At 34.9% G+C, this 27,387-nt stretch overlaps 1 protein-coding gene across 1 annotated transcript; it reads left to right on the top strand.

Moving 5' to 3' along the window:
* The first annotated feature begins 2,856 nt into the window (after positions 1-2,856).
* LOC150109996 (monocarboxylate transporter 9-like) lies at positions 2,857-24,822 on the top strand. The gene is made up of 3 exons (XM_090394148.1): positions 2,857-3,043; positions 22,074-22,979; positions 24,707-24,822. The coding sequence occupies exons 1-3, from the start codon at positions 2,857-2,859 to the stop codon at positions 24,820-24,822; spliced, it is 1,209 nt and encodes a 402-aa protein (XP_090250274.1).
* Positions 24,823-27,387: the final 2,565 nt, after the last annotated feature.

The following is a 27,387-nucleotide window of genomic DNA, read 5'->3' as shown; positions in this document are numbered from 1 at the left end:
CAGGGTTATTCTTTCTCCCATTTGCAACACACGGAGCACTGGTGTTGTAGGCTCCCTCTTGGTGATGTGATGTTGAATAAATTAAACTAAAATAAAACAGTTTTGCCTTAATGAACTATTAGTTTAAATTCTTTCCCTTGTTTCTGTTTCCTCCATGTGGACAACATAAAATCTCTTCTTCTATTATTTTCTTATTTCTAGAGCTGCAACTTTTGTTACTTTTTTTACTTAAATTCAAAGATAACTGTTTTTATTTAATGGGTTCATCCGTTTTGAAGATGCATTATATATTTTTCAATCGTGTTTTGGTTATCCGAGAACTTGGAAATAAATGAAAAGAAAAAAAAAAGCATCTTCCACCTCTGTATGACATCATCTTACTCACCTTCAATTGAGAAACCTGATAAAAGTTCTTTGAGTCATTCACGGAATTCCAACTCAGCTATTTTGACCCAAAATCTCTATAACGAATGAGCTAGAAGAGTTCACATTTTCATCCTGCCCTAGAAATGTTTCGAATGGAAAATTTCCAATCCTATGCTGACAATTATTTCGTGACTATCCTTTTACACCTACAGCGATATTTATATCATTGCACCTGACTAAAAAATTCACTATTCCAGTACTCTCTGTGTAGATTCCCTCCATCCCACTTCTGACTTCTATTTCGTTTCGAATAATCTAATCCAAAGCTAAGTCTAATCCAAAGAATCGTTGCGTAGAATCGTTTCAGTCAAAGCAAAATTCTTTGGATTTTGCTTTGACTGAAAGGTTTGGATTCGAAATCATTTCTGTATTGAATATTAACCCAATACGAATGTCAAAAATTAAACTGAAAAGAACCATAAATTTTACATCATTTAGTATCACCGTTTGGTTCTTCTTTGTTTAAGGTACAACTGCAGAGGAATAAACGAATTCTTCAGGAAAGGAAACCAATTGAAGTAAGACAATCAACCTAAAGGAGACGGGTGGAAAAAATGTGAGAGAAATATGGCAAAATAAGTCGGTTAGAACATTTTCTAATCCTTTCTTAGATCTGTTCCTTAGTTAGTCAATCTCCGGCACGCGCAAGTGAATTTTTCTCTCTCCCGGGAACTCGGGTTTTTCGTCCTGCAAACTCAATAAAATTCACTGTAGAACTGCACTGTATTTACACAATAAATATACAGTCATCCCTCGACTTAAGTCGGGCTTCCGTTCCATCCGGCAAGTCGATACATTAAATCAACAGAGTTATAGGGGGTTAAGGGATTTTACCGTAATACGTATATATACTGTAATTTTAATTTTTAAACCTTATAAAACTGCACTCTGCGTTACTGCCAATATAATACAGTAAATTAATCACCCAAATCTTTCTTCACAATCACATCATCATTACCTTCCCTTTGTGAAGGCCAGACTGCGGCTCTTCTGGTGTAACTTTTTTTTTTATGAAAATGTCCAATGTGCTTTGCTTATTCCTCTTCTTCTTTTCATGATAAATTTGTTTACAGCAAGTAAACGCATTATGTGCTATCCTTTCTACTAATAAATAGCGTTCAACATTGGGGTTCATGTCTTCAGCCATTTTGAGAATATCGCTAACTGCGGAGAACCTTTCTGCAAGACCCTTCAATGTGAATTGCTAACTGCCACATCATGTTTCTTTTCTCTCTGTCATTTCTCGTTCTTCCTTTTTTTTCCATATTGTTTCTGCAGTTCGACCAATTCTTCGTTGTTCAACTCTTCAGAGGCACTATCTATGAGTTGAACTATGTCGTCATCAAGTATTCAACATAGTTGACGACAACATTCAACTGCAGTTGAATACAAGATTTACTTGTATTCAACTTCACTCAATTTACAAAGGCCTTAATGTTTTCAAAACTTCCAAAATCAATTTACAAAGGCCTTAATGTTTTCAAAACTTCCAAAATCGTGCACAAATCTTTTTAATGTCTTTATCCATATGTCACTCATACGTTGAGAGATTACTTCGTTCTAAACTACAGCAATATTTTTAATAGCATGATAAATATTGGCTTTCCAGAATTGCATGAGACACTTATCATTTCCAAAACGCTGCTTGAATCTCATGAACCAACCGGAAGAAGCGTTGGATTCGTAGTAGTAATTAAGCCCTGCTTTCTCCTTGAACATGTTGAAGAGACTTAGTGCCTTAGCAGTTATGATCATAACTGCCAAGGGGTATGCACTTTTGTTTCAGGTCCTAGTGCTAAAGAGTATGCGCTTTTGGTTCTAGTCCTCTATCCATGATGCAAGTAGCTTTTCCATAGCAGTGATAGGTTCCTGTTGTTGCTTCGTCACTATAGTCGATGTAATGAAAGCAGATCCTTTCACAGCCTCTATGATTTTATCCTTATTTTTCAAAACGATTATCACTGTAGAATGTGACCATCCGAAGTCATGACGGGCTTACCAGCTTCATGTTGCTTTATAACTTGTAACTTCGTTTCAAGATCAGTTGCTCGCCTCTTTTTCTGTGATTCTTCACTAGGTTTTCTGATAGAAAAAGCGTTGCAGGGACATGCTGCATAAAATATCGCGAAATAATTAACGATGAATACGCAAATGAACCTATTTCGTCAAACAAAATCGACAGAGGAACTGTTGAAGACACGTGAAGACTGCCGAGGGAGGTTGCCGCTGAAAGATCTGTAGCCACTGCGAATGATGCATTGTTGCTAAATAGAAACATTTTTACTTTACGCTCGATTGCGTCTTGTTCGAAAGTATAGTCGAAAATGTTATGTATTCCCTTATGGGATCACGGACGTATCTTCGAATGGACGTAACTCGAACGGACATGAGTAGAGGGATGACTATAGAGTTAGGATTAGGGACCACGAGATGGAGACACTTATCAGCGCTTCTCTACACCGGAGGCCAATTAGAGACAACTGGCCCAAAACTATCACTAACAATATCTGGCATAATCTTGAACCAGCTATCCCTAATTGGTTTACAGTGTACACTGAACTGCCCTATCAGTCTCTAAAACAGTTAGATAGGGCTAAAACTGTCGTGCCTGCTCCCTGTAAGAGAAGAATCAAAGGCGATAGCGTCCTGATATTAAACGGTTCAAATACAGCCTGAAAGAGAATTTATTATTATTATTATTATTATTATTATTATTATTATTATTATTATTATTATTATTATTATGTGCTTTGTAAACTCGATCCAAGAACTAAAGAGAAATATTCCTCCAATCACGAAACCAAAACGTCATCCTCCAATCGAACCGCAAGCGAAACAGACATTATGGTTCCCAACCATAAAAGGAGCAGAACTTCTCTCTGTAATGCATCAAATCAAACTAAACAAAGGCCCAGGAATTGATGGTATAAGACCTAAGGATATCAAGCAACACGCCTAGCCCCTATGCTACTAATATTAATAAATAAAATATTTAAAACTGGACAAATATCAAGTATGTTAAAGACTGCCATAATCACCCATATACAAACATGAAAAAAGAAATTTAATAAATAATTGCAGAGCCATAACAACACTACCAATTATCAACATAATTATGGAGCAGATTGTGATATGGAAACTCGCAACATATACAAAGAGCTTTCATATTATCACTCATTACGGTTTTCAGAAAACTAAGGGGACAACATCTCTCTTGGAAGATTTTACAGATGTAATTAATACCGCCATAGATAAAAAAAAAGTTGTCATGGTAGTCTTCATCGATTTGAATAAAGCATTTGACACACTCACACATCAAACCTTATTAGAAAAGCTAAGACATGGAATATATGAGCCTCTGCATATGGTTTAGAAACTACCTCCAAACTAGAAAACATATCACATGACTCGGGTCAATTATCCTGTGGAGTGCCACAGGGAGCGCTTCTCTGCCCAACTCTATTCAACATTTATATGCACGATATTAACGAGCTACCTCTCAAAGGCAAGATCTTCCAATACTCAGACGATACAGCTATAATATCCAACCATAATAACGCAAGCACAGCCCAAACAAGTATGCAGCATGACATAAATCTGCTCATTGGCTGGCTGACCAAAAACTCGATACACCTAAACTCTGATAAGACAAAATTAATTATATTCAGAAATCCGCTGACTCAACCAGTTGATAATATATATATATATATTAGGGTTACCAAGTAATTTTATAAGCTTCGTTTTATATATATACTGACTATAACCGAGACTAGAATAACAATTAAATTTATTCAAAACGCAACATGTTTCATCGGATTGTCCGACTTCTGCAGGCGTGGGAACATAGAAAGCAAGTAAACACTATAAGAAACATCGTATCACTATAAAAAGACTATTATAAAATTCCGTTAGCTTTGAATTGTAGCTACAGTTCGTGTTGAAGTTCTATTGTTAAGTAGCTGCGTGCGTCTGATTTCACGCGTGTGCCAATATCGGATAGCAGAGCTGAAAGAGTCCGGTAGATTATAGCTAAGGTTGTTATTTATGTGATGAGGGTCCATAACAATTTCTTTAGACTCGACTATGCGTCGCTCTACCTCGTCACGGCATATATGAAGGTTTGAGGTTGTTGTCCAGTTTATCTCATGTTGACGGCCTTCATCATTTGTGTTTACTGAAACAGTACATGGCTTGATAGGGCACTTGCTCTAGTTCTTTTGTAGGCAATGTCTCTCTGGTGTTCTTCCAGACGTAGGAGGAGGGATTTTTCAGTTTGGCCATAGTAACGTGTGACTGCGGGAAGCAATACTATGGCCAAACTGAAAAATCCATTAATTAATTAAAGATAAAAAATATTACTTTCTTTCATCAATAAAAATATATCAATATAGACAAGATCCTGTAAACTTAAATTTGCGAGTAGCGCACATTGGGCGACTTTGCACACACATAATCGTCCGTGGCAAAGCTGTCATGTTTTTTAAAACTAAGGAGTAACTCTCTTACTTCTTATCATTGCCATTCTTTGTAGAGCATCCTAGTGTTGACAAGCCCAACTAGAGAAGGAAAATTGCTTAGTTATCCTGCTATCTACAGATGGTACCACAGTTGTATTAATTATTTGACTATTAATAGTAAGTTTAACGATTTTTTAGTATATATTGTTTCTGTGCAATTTCAATGCCTTTTTGTGCTTGCTTTTACGTTTACACTAGAAATAGTGAATCAATATTAATATTATAATAAATTAATTGACATTAGATACAACACAACTTTGAAAAACGAATTTCAACAAAAATCTCTTCACAATTAGTGGATGGGACTGATGTCCGATTATTGCAATTTAGTAAACACAGCAAATGATGTACTCCTACCGTTTGGTTCTACTTATTTATGTGAGGTATCATTTTCTGCAATGATGATGGCTTCTGATACTGCGATACTTCGTATCGCAGTATCAGAAGCCATCAAATCAGAATTTCAAGAAATTATGAAAGAAATGCAAAGCCATTGTTCACATTAAATGTTGTAATAAATATGTTTGTAAGCTGTTAATAATAAAAACAATGTGTAAAAATATCTAGCTTTTTTAATTATTATATGATGATTCAAGGCATATTTCCTCTTTATAATACTTATTACAATAGATTTTTGCTCAATCAATTGGGGGGTACGCGCTATTTATTTTTTCTGTCTTGGGGTTACGCGATCAAAAAAGTTTGGAGATCACTGCTTTAGTCAACTGATCCCCTCTCTCGTTTCCTGCTACCCAGTAAGCGCGTTCAACATACACCCTGACGAAGTCAGACAGCTAAGTTGGCGAAACTTGTTGGTGTTTTTTACTTAGTATCAATTATTAAATCCTTCGGCCAATAAAACCCAGTTTCGTTAATTCTTGCATTCAAAGAACTATCTTTAATCCGAAATAAGATCATGATTAAAAATAAAATTTTAGAACAAATAAACCTCTTCAAATATTAATACGAGGGACGTCCAGAAAGTAAATTCCGATGGGCTGTCAGAGAAACAAAAATATACTTACAAAAAAAAAAAAACTTTATTGGAAATTAAAGTAGACATCTTTCACTACTTTTCTACACAATTTCCGCCATTGTTCAGGCGCTTATTATAACGGGGCACCAAGAGTTGTATACCTTCGTCGTAGAAGATTGCCGCCTGTGACGCAATTCACGTATTGACTGCTTCTTTGACCTCGTTGTCGTCTTGAAACCGCCGGCCACCACCAAGGAAAGATTTCAGATGTTTGACAGATGAAAGTAGCTTGAAGTGAGGTCAAGACTATATGGGGGATAATGGAATTGTTCCCAGCCGACGATGGCGAGAAGTTGTTATGTTACGCTGGCCGTGTGTGGGGCGTTATCATGAATCAAAACAACGCCCCTGGTAAGCATGCCACGTCGTTTATTCTGGATCGCACGACTCAGTTTCTTAAGGGTTTCGTTTCGATTTTACATGCGGCGGGCGATTCGATTTTCTTAGACATTATAAACAAACACCAAGAAGCGTACGCACTGCGAGAATCTGAAAATGGCACCAACGCCTTGCTAAGGAATCAATAAACTCATCACGCATGCGCATAATTGCGATCGCAGCGCTGCAGTGAAAATATTAAAAAACGGAACTTACTTTCTGGACGTCCCTCGTATATATTCTCTAACATGTCTTAAAAAGTTGTCAACAATATTATAGTTTCCAGCTTCCTAAAGTTAACAAGGATTAACAAAAATATTTTAAAATCTGACCATGTTTCAAAAGCAATTTTCAACAAGACCTTCTCTAATGTATGAAATGGAAATATGGACAATAACAGAGTAAAATAAAGGCAGAAAGTGAAGAAACGAAATTCGTGCGTTAGACAGCTAGATATGTACCCAGGGATATAAAAATAGCTGAGAAACAGGTAAGAACTGAATATTGAATAAACATACGAATACAGAGAGAGAGAGAGAGAGGAATGAAAAATGCTGAAGGAGTTGGCATTTTGAGTCTACCAAACGCTTCTCTAATATTACCTTCCTGTACTACATAGAAGTCAAGGGCGACTAAGAAATACCTGAAATGGGATCAAAATGAGAATAGAATGAGTTTTCACAGCCTAAAATTCCTTGGAGAATGATGATGATATGATGATGATGATGATGATGAATTTCTTTAATTTATTTTTAAATAATTTTAACTGACCAATTTTTTACTTTCTGCACATGAACGAACGTACTCACCGTATTATTTACTTGTACTTAATAAGCAAATTTTACGAATACGTTGGTCTTTCTATGATTTTAGTAGTACAGTTTCTTTATTGTTATAGCTCTTCTTGGAGGTATGCTGATTCATAATTTTGGAACTCGCAAAGTGGCGTTTGGTGGTAGTTTATTCTCTGTATTTGGACTGACAATGTGTGTATTTGCAAAAAGCATACTGTGGTTAATAATCTTCTATGGATTGGTCCTTGGTTAGTAACATTTCTGAATATATAATATTGTTATTATTAACTTATTTTGTATATATATGGAACATTGTGTAATTAAGAGTAAACTATGAATGGAACAAAGTGTGGAAAGAAATTAAATTATTAATATTTGATTGATTTCAATGTACGGATGTCTATGATTTTAGAATGATAAAAGAAAAAACAAATTCTAAAACAATCACGGATTCTGCTCTCATCTGTTTGTCTCGTACTCTGAATGATCAAAATTATAAACAGATGAATATCATAGTATATGTTATACTTGGAAATCCAATTATATTCTGCAGTATTCTGGCGAATTGTGTAGTGCTGTTCTGGACCTGTCGCTTAGTTACAAATACTAACTTCGCTGTTCAGCCGTGGAGTGGTTATGTTGTTTGAAATTAGCATAATCAATTATAGCAATTAGGCCAGTATATTGCGTCTCATTAGCGGCTATGTTTTATGAAAAACGAAAACCCAAGGTTTTCATTTTTCATTTCGTTTTTCATTTTCGGATTTCGTATTTCGGTTTTCGTTTTTCCTTTTTTTTTCGGAGGAAAAAAAACTTCTCCAATGAGATTAGCTAACTCGCCTCTATAGAACAGCGGGTGAGAAGAGAAGTGGACTTCGATTTTGATTAAATCGATAAAAATGATGAACCAGCGAATGATTAGTTTCTTTTTGCAGTTAAAAATTAACTTTTATTATTTTATTATAAAATTATTATTATTATTATTATTATTATTATTATTATTATTATTGTTGTTGTTGTTGTTGTTGTTATTATAAGAGAGAAATCCAGGGAGTCAGGAAACTCATCGAAGAAGGCCATATTATTTGCACCAGTCGTCACACCTGTTCGTAAATTCATTCACGCTACTGCACACAACATCCAAAGTTAATTCATTCCAATCAATCAGCAATCTATAAGAGAAAAATCTACCCCTTCTTAGCATCATTCATTCTCAGCTTCCAAGGATGCCCTCTTGTCCTTTCCCTACCATCTATAATTCCATCTACTGAGATTCTGCATAATCCTTTCAGAAGTTTGCAGGTCTCACTCATATCATTCCCTCTTTCTCGTGTTTGTTGGCGTCTGCAGTCTACAAATTCTCAATCTGTCTTCCTAATCAGCATTCCACAATCCGGATATAATTTTAACACTCGCCTTTGCATTCCCCCCCCCCCTTATCAGAATCATCACGAAAACAGAGAGACAAGACCTGCTCGCAATAGTCCAAGTGAGAGCATAACAAAGCTTTGTAGAGGAAAAATGACTTCCTTATCTTTACATGTCAATGTTCGTTTCTGCATTGACATTATTTTCTGAGCCGTATTTACAGTGCTTGCTATATGACCCTCAAACTTCAACTTCCTGTCTACTAAAACTCCAGGATCTCTAGCTTCATCAGTTTCTTCAAGCATAATCGCACCAGTATAATACGACACTGAATATATAATCACATCACCCGACAGTTATTAACATTGAAATGACAATTTTTTCACATACCCATAAATTTGGCCTTTCAGATCATTCTTCAAGTACTGCATATCAATAGCGCTCCCGATTACTCTACCTATATTTGTATCATCAGGAAAAGTTGTGTTTCGCATGTCAAATCCTTCCCAATGTCATTAATGTGCAGATTGACTCTTTCTTTCTTTCACTTGTAGCATAACGATAGCATTCTTTTGGGTTGTCTTTAATTTGCAGAGCCAATTCCTTTTCATACTCGGACTTAGCTGACCGAACAACACTTGTGACTTTTATCATGTTGCTTATAATTATCCTAACTGGCATCATCCTTGACATAGGGCTAACCCCCTATCCTCGAATAACGGATGCGGTTTGCGAAGTCCAAGAATAGTTGGAAGGTCTTGGGCGCTTAAGTGCTTGCTGGAACCACTGATGATGATTATGACATTATCTTTATGCTTGTTCCTTCCAAATATTTTTCTTACTAGACACTTACTTAATTAGATTACACATCCATTTTACTCCTACTCTATTTGGCCTTCTAACTCTAGGGACAGATGGGACACATGCTGATGATATCGCATCAAATATTCTTCAACACTTCCCACACACTGTCGATATCGTTCCCATCCGATAACTGATACCATGGTCTCCGAATCCTAGAATACCCCTTCGGGTGATCAAGCATGAAACCCTTTCAGAATAGAACATTCATAAACTTAGCCAATTCCCAAGTGAGTACCGCATGATCACTGTCACCAATCAGAGATAGAATAGTTATGTCTTTAAGTAAAGCCTGTTCTGACACTATAATGAGATATAACCCTCTTTGACAACGAGTTCCTTCCATCATATGATACTTGAGAAAATTGTCTCGCAACAGTTCAATAAATTCAGTTTCATTCTTCTCATGCAATTTCATAGCTATCCAGTCAATGTTAACTGATAATTAACCCCCCTCCCCCATTATGATTACTCTTTTCGCACCCATTGTATTTATTTGTTGATGCATTTCTTCGTCATTAGCAACCCATCCATCTGGTCTGCAACAACACTCCACTATGTATTTAATCTTGTTAGACTCCACCTCACACTAGATAGCTTCACTGCCACATGAAAAACTGGTACTAGTATTGTAGTCACAGATTTCAACTCTAACTGGATTCAAGTCATCTGATATCATTAGCATCATTTCCCCCTCCTCAACTATTCTGTCTATCCTTTTTAAATTAATATACCCTTTGCACTCGATACCGGTTAGTACGTCTGCTTCTGATAGCCCAGTCTCACTAATGCCTACAATATGAGATCCCAATATTTTAACTAGGGCAACTAACTCTATGTCTTTGTTTCTGATGCTCCGAGCATTCGTGTACAGACAATAAATTACCTGTATGTTCTTTAGTGTACACTTGTCGGTCGTCTGCATGACACATTTCGACAAAATGCAGATCGCCTTTCTTATCAAGTTCCTTACTTATGAGGACATCGTTACACATGCGTGATGGGTCCGAACTGGACGAATAGAGAAATGTTCTCTCTTCATTATCATTTTCATAATTATAACCATTGCCATCATTAACACCATTTTCAAATATTATGACTCTTTCACACAGATTCTCACGAACTCACCATCAGAATTCATATTCCCTGACTCTCTGTGTTAGGTTTTATATCAAGTAACATTTTTTCAACATTCCTAATGCCAATCGCATTTACGTTAGGCCGACCCTCTTATACAATTTTCATTATAAGAAAATATAATGAAAATATATACTATGAACATTATTATAAATGCATCAAATGTGAGAAATAATCTAATACAATTATATAAATTGAACCTACAATGAAAATTATTATATAATTGTGATAATAATTACTATTAGTTTTATGCATGTAAACTATGTTTCGAAGACTTTCTGAAAAATGAAATCAGTATTACAAAAATATATCGCACTTGTATTAACAGAACTCAGATTCTTTGTTACATCCCACATTTATAAAAAAGACTTCAACGTAATAATTAATTGACTTATCCATAATACAGAGAATATACCTTAATTATCATCCTTAAAAGGGGGGGGATAAAAGTTCTGATAAACCTAGACCAAAGTGGTATTAAAGAAATTGATGTAACCACAAGAAAGGATATGTATATCTTAAAACTCTTTAACCTCCATGCTTCAACAAATTTTAATAATTTGATCTCTTTCTTTTAGGATATATAAGAAGGCATGTCAGATATGTTAATTCCTGATTATCATGATTATCGCAATTTTTCAGCACACCCTCGTAGAAATTCACATGTGATAACAGTTTTCTGTCACCAATATCATCTAATGCCATTGCTTACATTGCCTAAAGATAACAAAAATATAGCATAGTTATACACTGATGTTCAAAACCGAGTGACAAACTACATTTTTACCTGTATGTGAAAATATATTCATGACTACAGCTAAATATATGAATAAATTTATTGCCAGCATATTAATTAATTATATTACATAAAATCGTGTTAAAAATTTCGTCCAGTTAAATTGCAATATGTTTTTGGCACAAGTTACAAATTACCTAAGGGTGTATGTACTTAAGGAATTAATATGCATTGCTTACAGTCCACCATGAACTGCGATGCAGCTCTCACAACGTCGTACCAAGCTTAGCACAAACTACTATGATCAAGTTATTCAAGAGTGTTCTTGAGGCAAACTGGTCCACTCTTCCTTTGGTGTAAAGATAAGGCGTTGTTCGTTTATGGAGGGGATTTTCGGGCAGCAATGCGTCTCCCTATTGAGTCCCAAATGTGTTTTAAAGGGGTTGAATCTGGGCAGCGTGCCGGTCACTGAAGTCGATTAATATCCTTGGTTTCCAGAAGTATCTCCACTGCTCCAGTACGATGTGGTGTGGCATTATCATCCATAAAAATGAAGTCTTCGCTTACAGCACCACGGAACTATCGAAGATGACGTTGCAATATCGTTCACCAGTTATAGTATCTTTTTCCATGCATCTGTTGCTCGGTGCATCCGTTATCCCCTTAACGTACCAGTTAAAAATCAGAAAGCGGTCGTTTTTCTGCCAATTTTTGGGCGAGGGTGATTTGCTGGATCAAATTCATCATTATTTGAAAAATAATGATGAATTTGTGCAAACGCAAACGAAATAGCCGATACACGCCGTTGGTAACTTTTCTCGGCTGAAAGGAAATAGGCACAAGATTGTCTAGCGTCTATATTCGGTTGTATTTATATGTGAAACCAAAATTCAAAATTAATTTTGGTGCAATAAACAAAAGACGTGTCACAGATGTCTTTGTATGTTAATAGGTTAAGCATAATGCCCTTCCACATCATCATCATCCCAGCACCACTGCACCTATTCCTTTCAAAAACATTCTCGCGATGGTAAGAAGTACCACTTTCACGCCCGATCAATTGTCGTCTAGAATTGGAGAAAGACTAAACGACTCATCTGTAAAGGGGTGCATTGGCCAATTAGTGTGTTTTCCAATTTTTATGGATAAAACACCACTGAAAACATGCTCTACGATGAGCTGTAGATAAATGGATGCAGACCACAGGCCAGCCTGTCGTATATATTTTGCGACAGTTTGTCAAGATATACACGTACCTGTTCTTTAATGGAGTCGACCTGCAAACTGACCTGCCGTAGCGTCTCGATTATGTTTTGCTGTTATAACCAAACATGTCTCTTCATGCTCCGTGGTAGAGCGAGGGAGACCTCTTAGCAGACGTCTGGAACGTATACATTGCCCAGAGTCTGAATATAACGGTATGTGAGATTTCAAATTCTATGGCAATATCATTAATTCCACTGGCTTCTTCAAGCTTTCCAATAATTCTTTCCCTCGTGGAATTATCTAGATGATGTCTTTGAGCTATTAGAAAACATCGAAGTTTGCAACTTTTTCCCTTTACGAAAATAGTTTCCTTCAAACACAATTCGCTTTGCACAACCTTTTATCTTTTATCCAGTCGAGTGTTACTACATGACCCCTTTTTGAGTGATTCAAAAATTTGAATGTGCGCCCTCTTTGTACCCGAAATCGTCAGTCATACAAATTGACATAAGCAGATTCGTCTAAATTTAAGGTTGCATTCTTCAAAAATAATGTTCGTCCTCAGGTTTTGAACACCATTATATTAATGCATATGGTAAAGCAACTTGGCATTTCATCATTCCAATTCTGTTCATCAAACGGCCATTATATAACGTACGTGACGTTCTATAAGGTCTTAAATAGGACTTTGTTGTCATCGATATCTGGAAATAATAGAGCCTTATTTATTATTAAAATAACACATTCCACAAAAACTATATTATTCTACTGGGAACATTACCCATGATCATAAAATGTTAAATATCTCTCAAACATATCCTTCAGTTTATTCACACTACTTGTACTCACTACCTCCAAACGTAAACCCTCAAATCACGCATCGCTCTATGAGAGAAAATTACGTCTTTCTTGACTGCATTCGTTCTCTCCTTCCATGGATGTTTTTTCGGACTCATTAGTATCCTATATGACCCATTCAGAAGTTTACAGAGTTCTATTATATCATCGCTCTTTTCCTGTACGCTAGTGTCTGAAGTCCACAAATTTTCGATCTGTCCTCATAACTTACATTGCACAATCCGATATCATCCTTAAAATTTTGCATTTGCACTCTCATCACTATATCAGAATCACCAGGGAAATCCGGTGACAAGATCTGACCAAAATAGTCCTAGTCAGGTTGTATCAAGGTCTTTTAAAGAGGCAAAATGAGTTCCTTATTCTTACTCGTATATGCTTATCTACTAAAACTTTAACATCTCTAGCATGATCGGTTTCCTCCAACATAATCCCATCAATATAATATCATACATCAGATATCGTATTACGTCAAGGTGCATAACTTTACATTTATTAACATTGAACCTATAGCCATTTTCATCTGTCCACAATTCCAGCTTATTCAAATCATTATGTAAGTAGTATAGCATAGTAAAATTCAAACGTATCATGCCGTTGTTTTCTTTTTCCTTTGTCTAACTCAACTGTATCATTACTATAAAATGCGAGAACGTTACTCAAGCATAGCCTTTCCGTAATAAATCCATACTGCCCATCAAAGATTCTCTATCAATCCATCTCTGTATGCATTTTCTTACCAACTTTTTCAGATTCCTTATTATTCCTCTAGAGATACTAATAGTTCGATAGTCATATACGTGTCAGTCTTGGCACCAACCTTGTGGAATGGGGATTATCATACATTCTTTACGCTAGTGTGGAATCTGATCTGTTCTGAGACTCAAATTATACAGCCTGTAAGGCACAGCCGTTTAACTGAACTCTCTCTTTTATGATCCGTGTGATATCCCATCTGCCCATTGCCAAATTGTTATTCACTTCATGTAACAACTGTAGTACTTCCCTGTCACAAACCCCTCCGTTATGCACATCAGATTTTTCATTCAGTGAAGAGGTAGCATCGAGTTCCATGTTGCATACACTAGGTTGATAGCTCTTAGCAAAATGGGCATTTATTCGTTGAACAATCTATTCTGCATTTGTCACAGTATACTAACAGCATTCAGTATAGTTATTTTTTCAAATCGTTTGGGTTGTTTTTAGCTTTAGTGCACTTTCTTTTCATAATCAAACGTAGATGTCCATATAATACTGTTTCTGTGATGGGCTGCACTTTATAATTCTTATAGCTGACATCATTCTTATTAACATGATATTTCCACATCATATTTTTCTTAAGAATATCTTTCTTAATAAGATTTTACATCCATTTCACCTCCTATCCTCTGTATTCTTCGAACTTTAGGGGCGCATTCCGTATTGCATTATTTAAGATTTTTTTTTTAAACATTTCTTATGATTGTTGTAGATAATGTTGTCCATTTATAACTCATAAATTTTCCGGTAAGTGCAGTTGATCACTGTAACCAACCGGAGGCTGAGCAGCCACATCTTTAACTGAAAACCCTTCTGAGACTATTATCACTAACACTCTTTAACGTCAAGCTTCTTCTGTCCCTACATGAAGAAGTTGTATCGAACAGCTCAATAAATTCGGCTTCACCCCCCCTCTACCTAAGCAATGTTACGGATAATTAAAGTCACCCATGATGATTACTTATTTAGCATCCATCACGTACATATAAAAATACTATATACAGGGAATGCTAATTCCAAAACAAAAGAAATAAACAAATCTAGCGTAAAATCTACGTATAGAACGAATATTAATCATACTTCTAACATTATTATTATTAATTTTATTACGCGTGTTTAAGAATGGATGTACTCAGTATATGCAGTCATCATATTAATAAAGTGTTAATTATATACATTTACACCATCTGGTTAAAAATAAACTTCTTAATTTAATTTGTCAATAATGATTAATAATTCAACGTATCTTTGATCAGAACACTATCTTTTAATTATGTTTAAGAGAAATTATTTGTGTAGTTCCTTGTCAGCCAAGCCATCTTATAAACTATCAGTTTCCTACTTTTCGTTATAAGATGGTTTGGTTGTTATTCTATATTCAGAAGGTGTGTCTTTTCTTTATATAACTATTATTGCGTTTTGTGTTTTCGACGATTTTTTATTGTTTGTGTAGGTAGATGAAGCAATAGATCTGCTTACTTAGTTAATGCATAGTGAAATAATTTTACCAGTTATAAACCAATCATGGAGCTCACGGTATGCCATAAATTCGTCAATTGCTCGCTTACACGAATAAATTCCACGTCATTTCGAATATAAAATGATCAACTTATTATTTACAAAAAAGAAAAAAAAAATCAACTATTACTAAAACTAAAACTATTTAGTTTTTAGTAATAGTTAATGTTTTTTTTCTTTTCTTTTTTGTAAATCATAAGTTGATCCTTTTATATGGCCCCTTCTGTAGATTTATGAAACAAATTACACATTCACGTGAATATAATAATTCCTAGAAAAAATATATTAATATTAAGCCAAAACTATTGTTAATTATTAAATAATGATGAATCACTAATTAAAGATTACTATCTTCCATCGAACTTCTTAACAGTCATTTAATTCAATGAAATAATTAATTACTAATCAGATTATTATTATTATTATTATTATTATTATTATTATTATTATTATTATTATTATTATTATTATTATTATTATTATTATTATTATTATTATTATCACATCTCATACTCACGCTACTCAACAACCTATCACAAAATTTAAAACACATAGACAATTACAGACAATTAAAACGCGAAGTGTGGAAGCTATACCAACACAATTAATATAGCACTCACACCTATTTTTCACTTCACAAACCACCAGAATCCAACGCAACGCCTGCTTTCCACCCATAAAAATAACAAACATGAATAGTGCATGCTGATCCCACTCTCTTCATAAAAGAGAATTATGCTTCGAGGTAGGTGGGATTAGCATAGCTTAACCAAATAATCCTCATTAGCCAATCACTAGAATTAACTTCAAAGTCACAACGCCTTAACCAATAATAATAAGGATAATAATAATAATTATTATTATTGTTATTATTATTATATAATATTCTGTACTAAACCGAAAAAATAATATGTGAATAGTCTAAATGTAAATGGCTAATAAAGATAACACTTTGTCCAATAAAAAAGAGAAATTTTATTATATATATATAATAAAATTTCTCTTTTTTATTGGACAAATTTTTACAATATATATATATATATATATATATATATATATATATATATATATATATATATATATATATATATATATATATATATATATATATATATATATATATATATATATATTGTAATATATATATTGTAATAATATATATATATATATATATATATATATATAATAAAATGTAAAATGTAGCATGTAATCAACTACTTCTGGTAACTGTGAACTGTTTGCAAATGAATACTGTGATCGTCATTATTCTTTTACATGAATTCCACATTATGCAATTATAAAGATATTAATATTATAATAATTATTCATATTAATATTATATTATATTATATTATATTATATTATATTATATTATATTATATTATATTATATTATATTATATTATATTATATTATTATCTAAAGGTAAACTTTATCTAAAGGTAAAGCCGTCTTTAAAAATTCGGACGATCCCTAGACCACTCAATTGTGGGCGAAAAACCGTCCATCTCAGCGGTGGATCCACTCAGTGATGGCCTTCCACCTACCACCGCAGAGCAGAACCGCTCAAATTCCGAAGAAATGCATTCACGGGCAAAGCCCATCTGCGGGCCATGCCGGAGAACACTTTCCCCGGAGACTCAAATAAGGCAAAAACCTTAAGAGAGCATACTCATATTAGCAATAGCCGAGCCTCAGTTAGAGCTTCATTAGCTACAGCATTGCCCAGTTACCTGAAGTTTGTATTGACAATTGAGAATTGACATTTATGTCTTTAGGGGTGAAGCAAGATGCTTTTCATATTCCCCGCTATCTGTTGTGGTTGGTTATAGTGAGGGTAAAAGTTATGAGCAGTTTGCTCGCCCTGAATGGGCATGGAGATTATGCATCGCTAAAGGAAGCTAATATAGCTTTTGGTCTTCTATATTTGAATATGTCCGTTGCCTCGTATGCTACAGCTTGCTGAACCAAATCGTTGGGGGTGTGTGGACGTCTTTAGGAAAAACTTGGATGCTATGGATTGTAGAAAAGAGAAAATATAAGGAATATTTGTATCTCTATGATGTCAATTGTTTCTAACATACCATGGGGCGTTCAGAATCATTCTCAAGCACTTGTTCTGCACCCAATGTATCTTTATAATGTTAGTATTAGAGTTTTGGCTCCAGGCTGGAGAGGCATAAGTGATTATAGGACGAATCGTCATCTGGTATAGTTGCAATTTGATTGTGTTGCTCAGCTTGCTATTTCTATTAATTAGCGCATAGATCTGAGCTATGGCTTTAGATGCCTTTGCGCACGTAGACTTGATGTGTTGGTTGAAAGATAGATTTTTGTTGAGAATTACACCCAGGTAATTTGTTTCTGTCCGCCAGGGAATTTTAGTATTGAATAGCAACACATCTCCTGCAGGAGACATTGACCATTTTGAGAAAAGAACGACTGCACTTTTCTGGGGGTTGACTTCCAATTTCCATTTGGAGAACCAACCCTCCAGCTTTAGAAGGTTTTCTTGAAGCTTTCTGGTAATGAAATGGGGTCGGAGAGATCCGGTTAGTATTGCTGTATCGTCGGCATACAAGGCCAAAATGGAAGACATTGGATTGTGCGGGATGTCCGACATGTATACAGAAAACAGCAATGGAACAATAGGGATCCCTATGGAACTCCAGCAAAGATATGGCGCTTGGACGATGTAGAACCGTTGATTTTTACTTGCATTGATCTATTCTGAAGATGTGAATGGATTAGATGAACCATTTTTAGTGAGTTACCGGCTGAGATAAGTTTGTGTAGGGGTCCAAAATGACAAATTTTGTCAAATGCTTTGGATAGGTCTAGGAAAACAGCTCCTGTGTACTGGCGCCAGTTATAGCTGGTGATGTATTCGACAATTCTGTGGATTCGCTGGGTAGTACTATGGTGTTGCCCAAAAATCAAACTGCTCTTTACGGAGGATGTTTAGGTCATTTACTGAAGTTTGGAGTCGTGAGAGGATGACCTTCTTCGCAACCTTACCCAGATTAGAGATAAGACTGATTGGACGATGATTTTGCGGTAGGTGTGGGTCTTTGCCTGGCTTATGAATAAGAATTACATCAGTCAGTTTCCAGGTGGAAGGAAAATAGTGAAATCTTAAGATGGCATTTATTATACTGGTCAGGTGCACTACCACTTTCCAAGGCAGTAGCTTGATCACCCCTGTTTGAGATGCCATCTGGTCCAGGAGCTTTATTGTTCTTAAGTTTTTTTAACAATATCATATAATTCAACAGGTGATGTGGGTGCAATATGGTCACCGCTGGTATCTGGGAGATTTGAAGTGTGTCTGACCTGTCTGTGGATTTTGTAAAAGTGATTGAAATCTAAGTTATTATAAGAGAGTTTGCACTGCTCCTCTAGAGTCTTTAGTATGGCTTCTGCCCTTATCTACATCTGTGTGAACTGAGCCTTAGTTTGAGATTATGGGGGGAGGGAACTGTTTTTATTTCTGATGTTTCTCAGTAACTCCCAGATAGGAGATCAATAGGAGAGATAGAGGATAACTTTTTATCCCAAACTTTGTTTCTATGAGTTTTAAGTGCATCTCTAACTGTCCTAGTTATCCTGTTTAGAGCTGTTTTATCATGTGGTGCACGTGTGTTACGGAATCTTTTCCTAGTTCTGTTTTTGTCTATGATCAAGTACATGATGTCTTCAGGCAAATGATCTGGCTTGCGGGTAGATTTGTAGTAGGTAGCTACCTTTATAGAAGAATTAATTTGTTGTGTGAGATTTGTAACTGCAGTTTCTTCTTCTTCTTTTGTGCGTATGTGAGGAACAGGTCCACTATAATCATTGAGTGCTGTTGACAGTCTTTCCCATGCATTGTAGGAGTGAGAAGGAGGACACAGGTATTCTTGATTTCCCAGCTGTAGTAGAATTTGGTTGTGATCGGATGATAGTTCATCCATAGATATGATGCTGTATTGAAGTTTAATATCCTGCAGGATAGCTATATCCAGGATTCAGCAGTGCCGAATGTACTGAGATGAGTTGGTTCGGTGCGGTCTGCCACAACAACGTTGCTTGATCCTAAGTAATTGGAAAGGATGCAACCATTCTTGTTTGTGGTTGTGCAATTCCACACAGGGCGCTTGGAATTTAAATCCTGGCAATAATGATGGGCTCTCTTACGCATAAGATGGCATTTAGGTCAGAGTGAAGTAAAGATTTTTGGGGAGGGTTGTATGCTGAGTAGATTTTCAGTTTGCCAGTGGAGGTGGTGACTACTTCCATGCCTGTCATCTCAAGGTTAGTGGTTGAAGGATTGATCACAGAGTGGTGCTTAATGAAGTTTTTAATGAAGATGGCAGTGCCGCCGTCTCTGTAGAGTAGTCTGTCATTTCTGTATAGGTGATAGCCCCTTATTGTAGAATTGTCCGAGGGTCTTAAATGAGTTTCACTGATTAATATAACATCTGGTTGATTTTGTTCCGGTATTGGTCTATTTGTATGGGTCACATCGGCATAACTTCTTCTTTGCTTTTGGGTCTCTATTTTTGGAGGTCTCAGACTGTGGCCGCTGAGTCTCCGGTTTTGATGCCTGGGCCTCTGTTGTTCTTATACTGTAGGAGGAGGGCTGATTGATTGCCTCCATCCGTATGTTCTTTGGGTGCTGAGTACATCCTTTGTAGTTCGCAGGATGAGGGCCACTGCAGTTGGCACATTTGGCCGAGGTGGTCCTCGGCTTTGTGCAGGTATTGGTTGGGTGGATGTCCCCACATTTCAAACATCTATATTCCGCTCTACAAAGATTCTGGGCATGGCCAGACTTCTGGCACTTGTGGCACTGCCCAGAAGATGATCTTTTCTGGAGTGGTTCTGGTGTGACGATGAGACCACAGACTGTTTTTAAGTTGTAGATATCCTTGAATATTTTATGAATCTCAACTAGGACTAATGGCATGGGAGTCTTGTCTGCTTTGTACATTCTGCTGACTTTGACTGGAGACAGATCCTGAGAATTCATGTCAGCAGCTATTTCTGCTGTGTCAATGTCTTCACAGATACCACAAAGGACCACTTTTAAGTTTTTTTTGGAACTGAGCGCAAAGGTATGATACTGGATGCCTCTCTCGTCCAGTTCTTTGGTCAACCTTCTATAATCTGTCACTGTTGCTTGCTGGATCTTTATGCTTTCATCAATGTTTTTGGCCTTAATGAAGCCAATATGCAGATTGGACATTGTGGATCTTAAAGCTGCCCACTTCTGCTTTTCTTTAAGGATGATCGGAGGCACCTTTTCTTTGGGAGAAATAGCGGCGTCCGAACCCAGAGAATCCTGTTCCATTTTATTATTGTCATTGTGCGATTCTTCTGTTGTTCTTCGCTTTTTGCGTGCTCGAACTTCTACAGAGTCTGAAGGAGTAGAAGGCACTGAATCTGACTGACCTTCTGTGATAACGTCTGTGACACTTTCCGGGGGAAACGTGTCGTAAAGTTTCACTTTTCCCGGCCAATGTTTGTTAAGTAGTTCACTTAGTGATAAATTCTTTATATACCTCCTCGAATATTGTCTCATTTAGCTGTTTTTCCATGATTATCAATGTGAAGTATTTATTTTAAATATATAATATAATTTTAAAAATATATAATATAATTTAAAAAAAAAACACGCTTACCATGCAGTTGTAGTCTTACCGACGCTGCTACAGGACAAAACAAAACATGTACTGCTTTGGCAAGATCATTGAATCAAAAATTGCATGATATTCAATACACGTAATATAATAATAATAAGCGCATCACAAATCCAAAACTGACCGAGCGGTGGACATCACTACCGCGCTAACTCAATAACTCAATTCCACTGGACTATCGAATTCATCATCGTCTGAAGTTTATAACTCATATAGTCTTCAAATTATACTTTGCTGAATTTAGTAAATTTAAAGTGTTCTTTAAATTTCATCAGACAATTTAAATTTTAAGAAACAAAAAAGTAAATATAATAGATAATATTAACATTTTTGTTAAAAAAATTGATAATATTACCCTCACAAGTTATAATGAATATCAGATTATTGACAATGTTTGAATAAATATTTGAGATAACATTTTCTGTATATAATAATATCTATTATTTTTAAATTAATATCACTCTCAAATGAGTACTTCCTCATTATTGAACAGAATTGTAACTAAAAGTAAATTCCAATTATAATACATTAATCTGTAATAAATGCACGTCAATAAAAATTCTACAAACATTAATTTATTAAGTCGCCAGATTTTAAAGGTGTCTAACGGATTAAATATCTCGCTAAATCTCGAGAATATGAAAACGTGATGAAAATGGTGGATCAAAAATTCTGTTCAATGGACCGTTATATATGCTTCCACTACTAGAAACACTGAAAATATTAAATCCTGTCAAATGTTTCTCAGACATCGTGATATACTTGTAACTATTTTAATGGATTTGCTTTTATTTTATAGGTATTGGAATAGGGTTCTTAGTGGCCACTGTTTCCATTACAATCAGCCAACACTTCAAAACCAGGAAATCTACGATATTTGGAATTGTTTTTTCCAGTGTGTCATTTGGAGGCCTAATTTTACCGCCCATAACCGAAAGCTTACTCACAGTTTACGGATTGCATGGCACATTTCTTATTTTGGGTGCTGTTTTAATGCATGTTGCTATCTCTGGAATTGTCATGAGACAGCCTTGTGCAGAAACCCCCAAAACTCAATTTTCTAATGATAGTGAGATGGAACCGTTTCCAACTGAAAACGAAAATAATCATACGACAGCAGCAGAGCAAAAAACAAACAGATTTGTGAACGTGAGTTATGAAGAAATACAAAGAACTTCTTATCTCAAAGTAATGAACAATACCTTACAACGTTTTCGTGAATCTACTCTATCTACATTGAAAATAACTAGTTCTCTCCTTTTGTCTCCGATATTTATTATACTTTCCTTCGGTCTAATGGGACACATTATGAATAATACGGTTGTAAACACTGTTCTAATAGATTTTGTCCGAGATAAAGGAATTAGCACAGATAACGGTGTTTATCTCGTCATGGCCACCGCAGTGTCAGGCTTCTTGTTTTCATTAATTGTTGGATGGTTATTAGATAAAGGATGGCTACAAAATAAGACTGTTGTTATACTGTGGATGTTAATAACTGGAGCAGTTATGGCCTATTTCCCCTCAGCTGAAGTTTATCCAGCATTGATGGCATCTTCCATAGTCTACGGAACAACTGCATGCTTGTATCAATTGTATCAACTTATGTTCGAAGAATTTCTTGGATTAGAAACCTTTGCAATTTCATCTGGTCTGTCTCGATGCCTTATTGGACCATTTACAGTTATTCTTCCAACACTTATTGGTAGGTCTAACGATTTTTATCATTTATTCTCTATTAACCATATTATTCAGAGCTTTGATATAAAGTACTAGTGTTTCAATATTATTAGAATGCAATAAAATTACTCTCTGTGAAACAAAGATTACATCACCGTTTCGTGCTTATATAACATACGCGTATTATATATCAAATATGCTAGAACGCGAGAAATATATTTCAGCCCAACGATTCCTGTGTCACTAAGCATATTCAAACATTTCGGAACCTCAAAAGTTTAAATCGAACCTGAAAAGTTTAAATCGTCCAACTATTGTAACTTTACAATGAATATCTTGTTGACTAATTTTAATTTTTCAGTTAAAACAGTCGTGAACCGTCGTATTGAATTTCGGCATATGAATGGAACCAAAATGTTTATACTAGAAGCTTTAAAACTCTTACTCACTAACGCTTTTATATAACATTGCATATAATGTTGTTCCAGGTGAAACCAATGTTATCTCATTTGGAAGAATTCCATTAAAGATAAATTCTTGTAAATGCGAATGCTGCTCAATGTAAGCAGTGCACTAATTATGAATCCGTGTTTTTTCAGCGTATATAAAATTTGGAATCGGAATCATAAGGATATCTGGACTGCACAGAGAATTCTCCAGCACCTCCGAGTGGTACCTTGGATGTGCTAAGAGTTTCAACTTTCTCAAGCTAATTCAGGCTTCTAGTAATCGTTGTAGTAGTTAACTATTTAACTATTGAACAGACTGTGACATATAAAGTTGCCAGCGAAAGTCAGGACTCTTAGGTATAAGCGTTCATTTTCAAAACAGTTGTACCTAATGGGATTTAAAAAAAAAAAATCTCGATCCTGAACTCTCGCCTCTTTGCTTTAGTTTCTTCAGTGTGACTATTATGAACATGGACAACAAAATTTTCTGTTATGCTTATGTTTTACGATAATAATTACATAGCATGCGCTGTTGTAATTTATGCAAATACAGAAAACTATCATAATTAACTGTCATTTATTAAAATAATGAAATAATGCCGGTTTTAAAATCGAAATATTTTCCTATATGTTACACTGGTAGATGGATAAATCTTTAGAAAAGACATAAAAATTGACTTCTCTTTAAACGTAATTTCCATTACATCGTTTTTTTTTTTAATGTACTATACGGAAAAAATCTTGCAAAGAAGCTTAAAGGTAGCTAACTTTTCGAAATAGTTTAGATCTTAGGTCTTGTATATACAAAATGTTTATACTAGAAGCTTTAAAACTCTTACTCACTAACGCTTTTATATAACATTGCATATAATGTTGTTCCAGGTGAAACCAATGTTATCTCATTTGGAAGAATTCGATTAAAAATAAATTCTTGTAAATGCGAATGCTGCTCAATGTAAGCAGTGCACTCTTACTGTTTGATGATAGATTTTTCAAATTCTTGGTTTTACATTTTACAATTAATAATCTCCTTAGGTTCTACTAAATTAACTGCCTAGATTAATATTTAAATATATCTCTATTTTTTATTTATAAGTTAATGTTTGAGTTGCTATCTCTTTTTAAAAAATGTTTCTTTAATAAGAGTTAAAGAAAAACTAAGAGCTGAATTTTTCAACAGTATTCTCAAAAACTAAACCAAATTTTCTTCAGCAAGCATTTATGTTTCACGTTTCTTACAGAAATTAAGCATTTCGACAACAGGCAAATATTATTATTAAGTATTATTATTTATTGTTTTCAGGTCATTTCAGAGATACTTTGCAGAGTTACGACGGTCTTTTCTACACCTCCAGTGCCATTGCAACTATCGGAGGACTAATGATAATGTGTCTCAAGAAAAGTAACGAGTTCAAGTAAAGGCACAGAAAACATAAAGAAAAGCTACGAACACCACACCCTTAAATGAATGTGGTTTGAATTATCTATGTTCCGTAGTTTCACTCTTAGTGATACTTAAAAATTTTCTTCCATTCTTCCCTCTCTTTTTCCATGAGATGTGAAAAAGTGTTCGATGAAAACCTAATAAAATAATTTAAAATAGGCATAATTAGGTATAATGATTTTTATTATTATACCTAATATTAAACGAATTTGCGAATCACAGACATAGAAACACCAATTTTATTAAAATACAATTATATTTTTCCTTTTAAAAAATTATAATTCGTGTATGTAGAATACAGTTTTAATTTTCAATTTTCTTCTCACAATATATTGTTAGATAAAAAGTATTTTTTTAATAAAAATGTTTGGAAAACGCTGACATAGTCAAAATATGTTGAAGTTGTAAATACAAAGCATTCTCATTTTGTAAAAACTCGGAATATTAGGAGTGTTGATGTGAGTGATAATTTTTTTTTTTTTTTATAAAACTGATTTACACTAAATTTCTTCTATAAAATCTCTTGTACGTAATGTTTTTAAAAGAAACAATTTATGTAATTCGAATTGATATAGTTTGGGATTTATTATCTGTAAATATGAAATTTAGGATAATCAGAAAACTCTAAAACTGATCTATGTATTTATAAGGGTTTCATTTCATAAATTGTTTATTACGTTAAAGTAAAATTTAACGCAATACTTTTTATTATTAAAACGAAAGAAATAAAAATTTAAGTATTATTTATTATCTCAAACAGGGGCGACTCGTGCATAGGGCACTGCGGAACTGCAGCACCCCAATTTTTCTCGATATATAAATATATTTTTTAATTATTCAAATTAAGGGATATTGAATCCCACATTATTTTTTAGCCGAAAAAGAAACTCTAAGATAGAAAATCTACGAGTTTCATGCCGAATATAAAAATTATATAGAAGTTCGGCGAGTACAAGCATAAGCCTCATCAGTGAGACCTCAATAAAGGTCGAAACCGGTCTGAGTAGTGACCTCCTCTCATAATGTATAACAGTATATATCTTCATCGATGTGTTTTACATTATGGGAAGATACTAAGAACAGTGATTGGAGCTCACTCCACCTTTGCTACGAGTTGCCCTGGTATGTACTACCTGTTGGCCTATGCTTGGACTCGCTGAACTTCTATATAGTTTTTATATTCGGCATGAAATTCTTAGATTTTCTATCTTGAGTTTCTTATTCGGCTAAGAAATATTGTGGGATTAAATATCCCCTTAATTTGAATAATTTTGCATCGCCGAAGTGAAGCCTTTTAGCTCTTTATCTCAGTATATTTATTAATTTCTTTATATTTGCTTGTAATATTTAATTTTATCATCAACAATCCTATACAGTTCTCTTATTTTGTATAAAGAATAATAAAAATCTATCTTGTCGCACTTAGGAGGGAGGAGGACGCTTGCAGCACTGTGCTTACCGCAGTGTCATATTGCTACGTGCGAGCATATGAACGTCATAGTGAGACGCGAGCTATTAGTGTAACGCGGCACTGTCCGTCGCGCAGTTCCACTGTGGTTTATATGGAGTTTGCACCAGTAGTAGAGTGTTGGTAGAGTATTCTACAGTAGACCCGACATGCATGATTATTGTAAATTAATTGACTTGTTAAAATTTATAACAGAAAATAATTTAGATTGTATTCTTAGTGAAATTACTGTATTGATAAAAATTCTCTTGACAATTCCTATGACTACATCAGACCCTGAGGAGCACTATGAATCAGGATAGGTTAAATGCACTTGCGATGATTTCAACGGGAAAAAAATTCATCAACAGTCACACAAACAACAAGGAAAAAAGTTATTGACCCTTTCTCTCGAAACAAAACAAGAAGAATGGATTTTTTTAAAGTAATTTTGAATTATATTAAACTGTATAATTTTATCGATAATAAACAATAATTTTTCATGAAACAAAACAAGAAGAATATATTTGCAGGCGTAAACTTCTGTGGCTAATTGGTTCAAAAGACATATTTCGGTGATTACACCACATGGAGAAAATCTTAAGATTCCTACATCCACCAAAACCACCTCATCATCCTCTTAAAAAACCAGGAGTCTACAAAATCCATTGCTCCTGCGGGATTTGCTACGTAAGACAGACAGGAAGATCTGGAGAAATACGCATGGCTGAACACCAAAAAGACGTACAATACAAAAGAGAACAAAAAACGGGTCTTGCTTTCCATACCACTTCCACTGGACACGATGTACTCTGGCAAAAAACAATGATGTCATACATAGAAAACAACAGTTATATAAGAAAATTTAAAGAAGCTGCTAATATGCTAAAAAACCCAACCAAATGCAATAAAAATCAAGGTTTAATTCTCCATCAAGTGTGGTCAGCTCTAATAAAAAATCTACCTCAATCTGAGCTCGGACTGTATGAACGAGAACAAGCACACGTGACATCATCCAGTATTGTTCAACGTGAATAACGGTATATATCTGCAATCTGTTATTTGAGTTTTATGAATAGCCAGACGATTATGA

The sequence above is a fragment of the Typopeltis vanoorti genome, chromosome 1 (genome assembly GCF_054136105.1).
Source record: "Typopeltis vanoorti isolate ZY-2024b chromosome 1, IOZ_Tvanoo_1.0, whole genome shotgun sequence".
Taxonomy (NCBI): Eukaryota; Metazoa; Arthropoda; class Arachnida; order Uropygi; family Thelyphonidae; genus Typopeltis; species Typopeltis vanoorti.
Note: the sequence above shows the minus strand (reverse complement) of the source record. Positions and strands in the feature narration are given on the sequence as shown.

Coding starts and splice junctions, on each gene's coding strand:
- LOC150109996 (XM_090394148.1), top strand. CDS start 2,857: ATGGAGACACTTATCAGCGCTTCTCTACACCGGAGGCCAATTAGAGAC. Junction 3,044..22,073: donor AACTGTCGTGCCTGCTCCCT/GTAAGAGAAGAA, acceptor TTTATTTTATAG/GTATTGGAATAGGGTTCTTA. Junction 22,980..24,706: donor TATTCTTCCAACACTTATTG/GTAGGTCTAACG, acceptor TATTGTTTTCAG/GTCATTTCAGAGATACTTTG.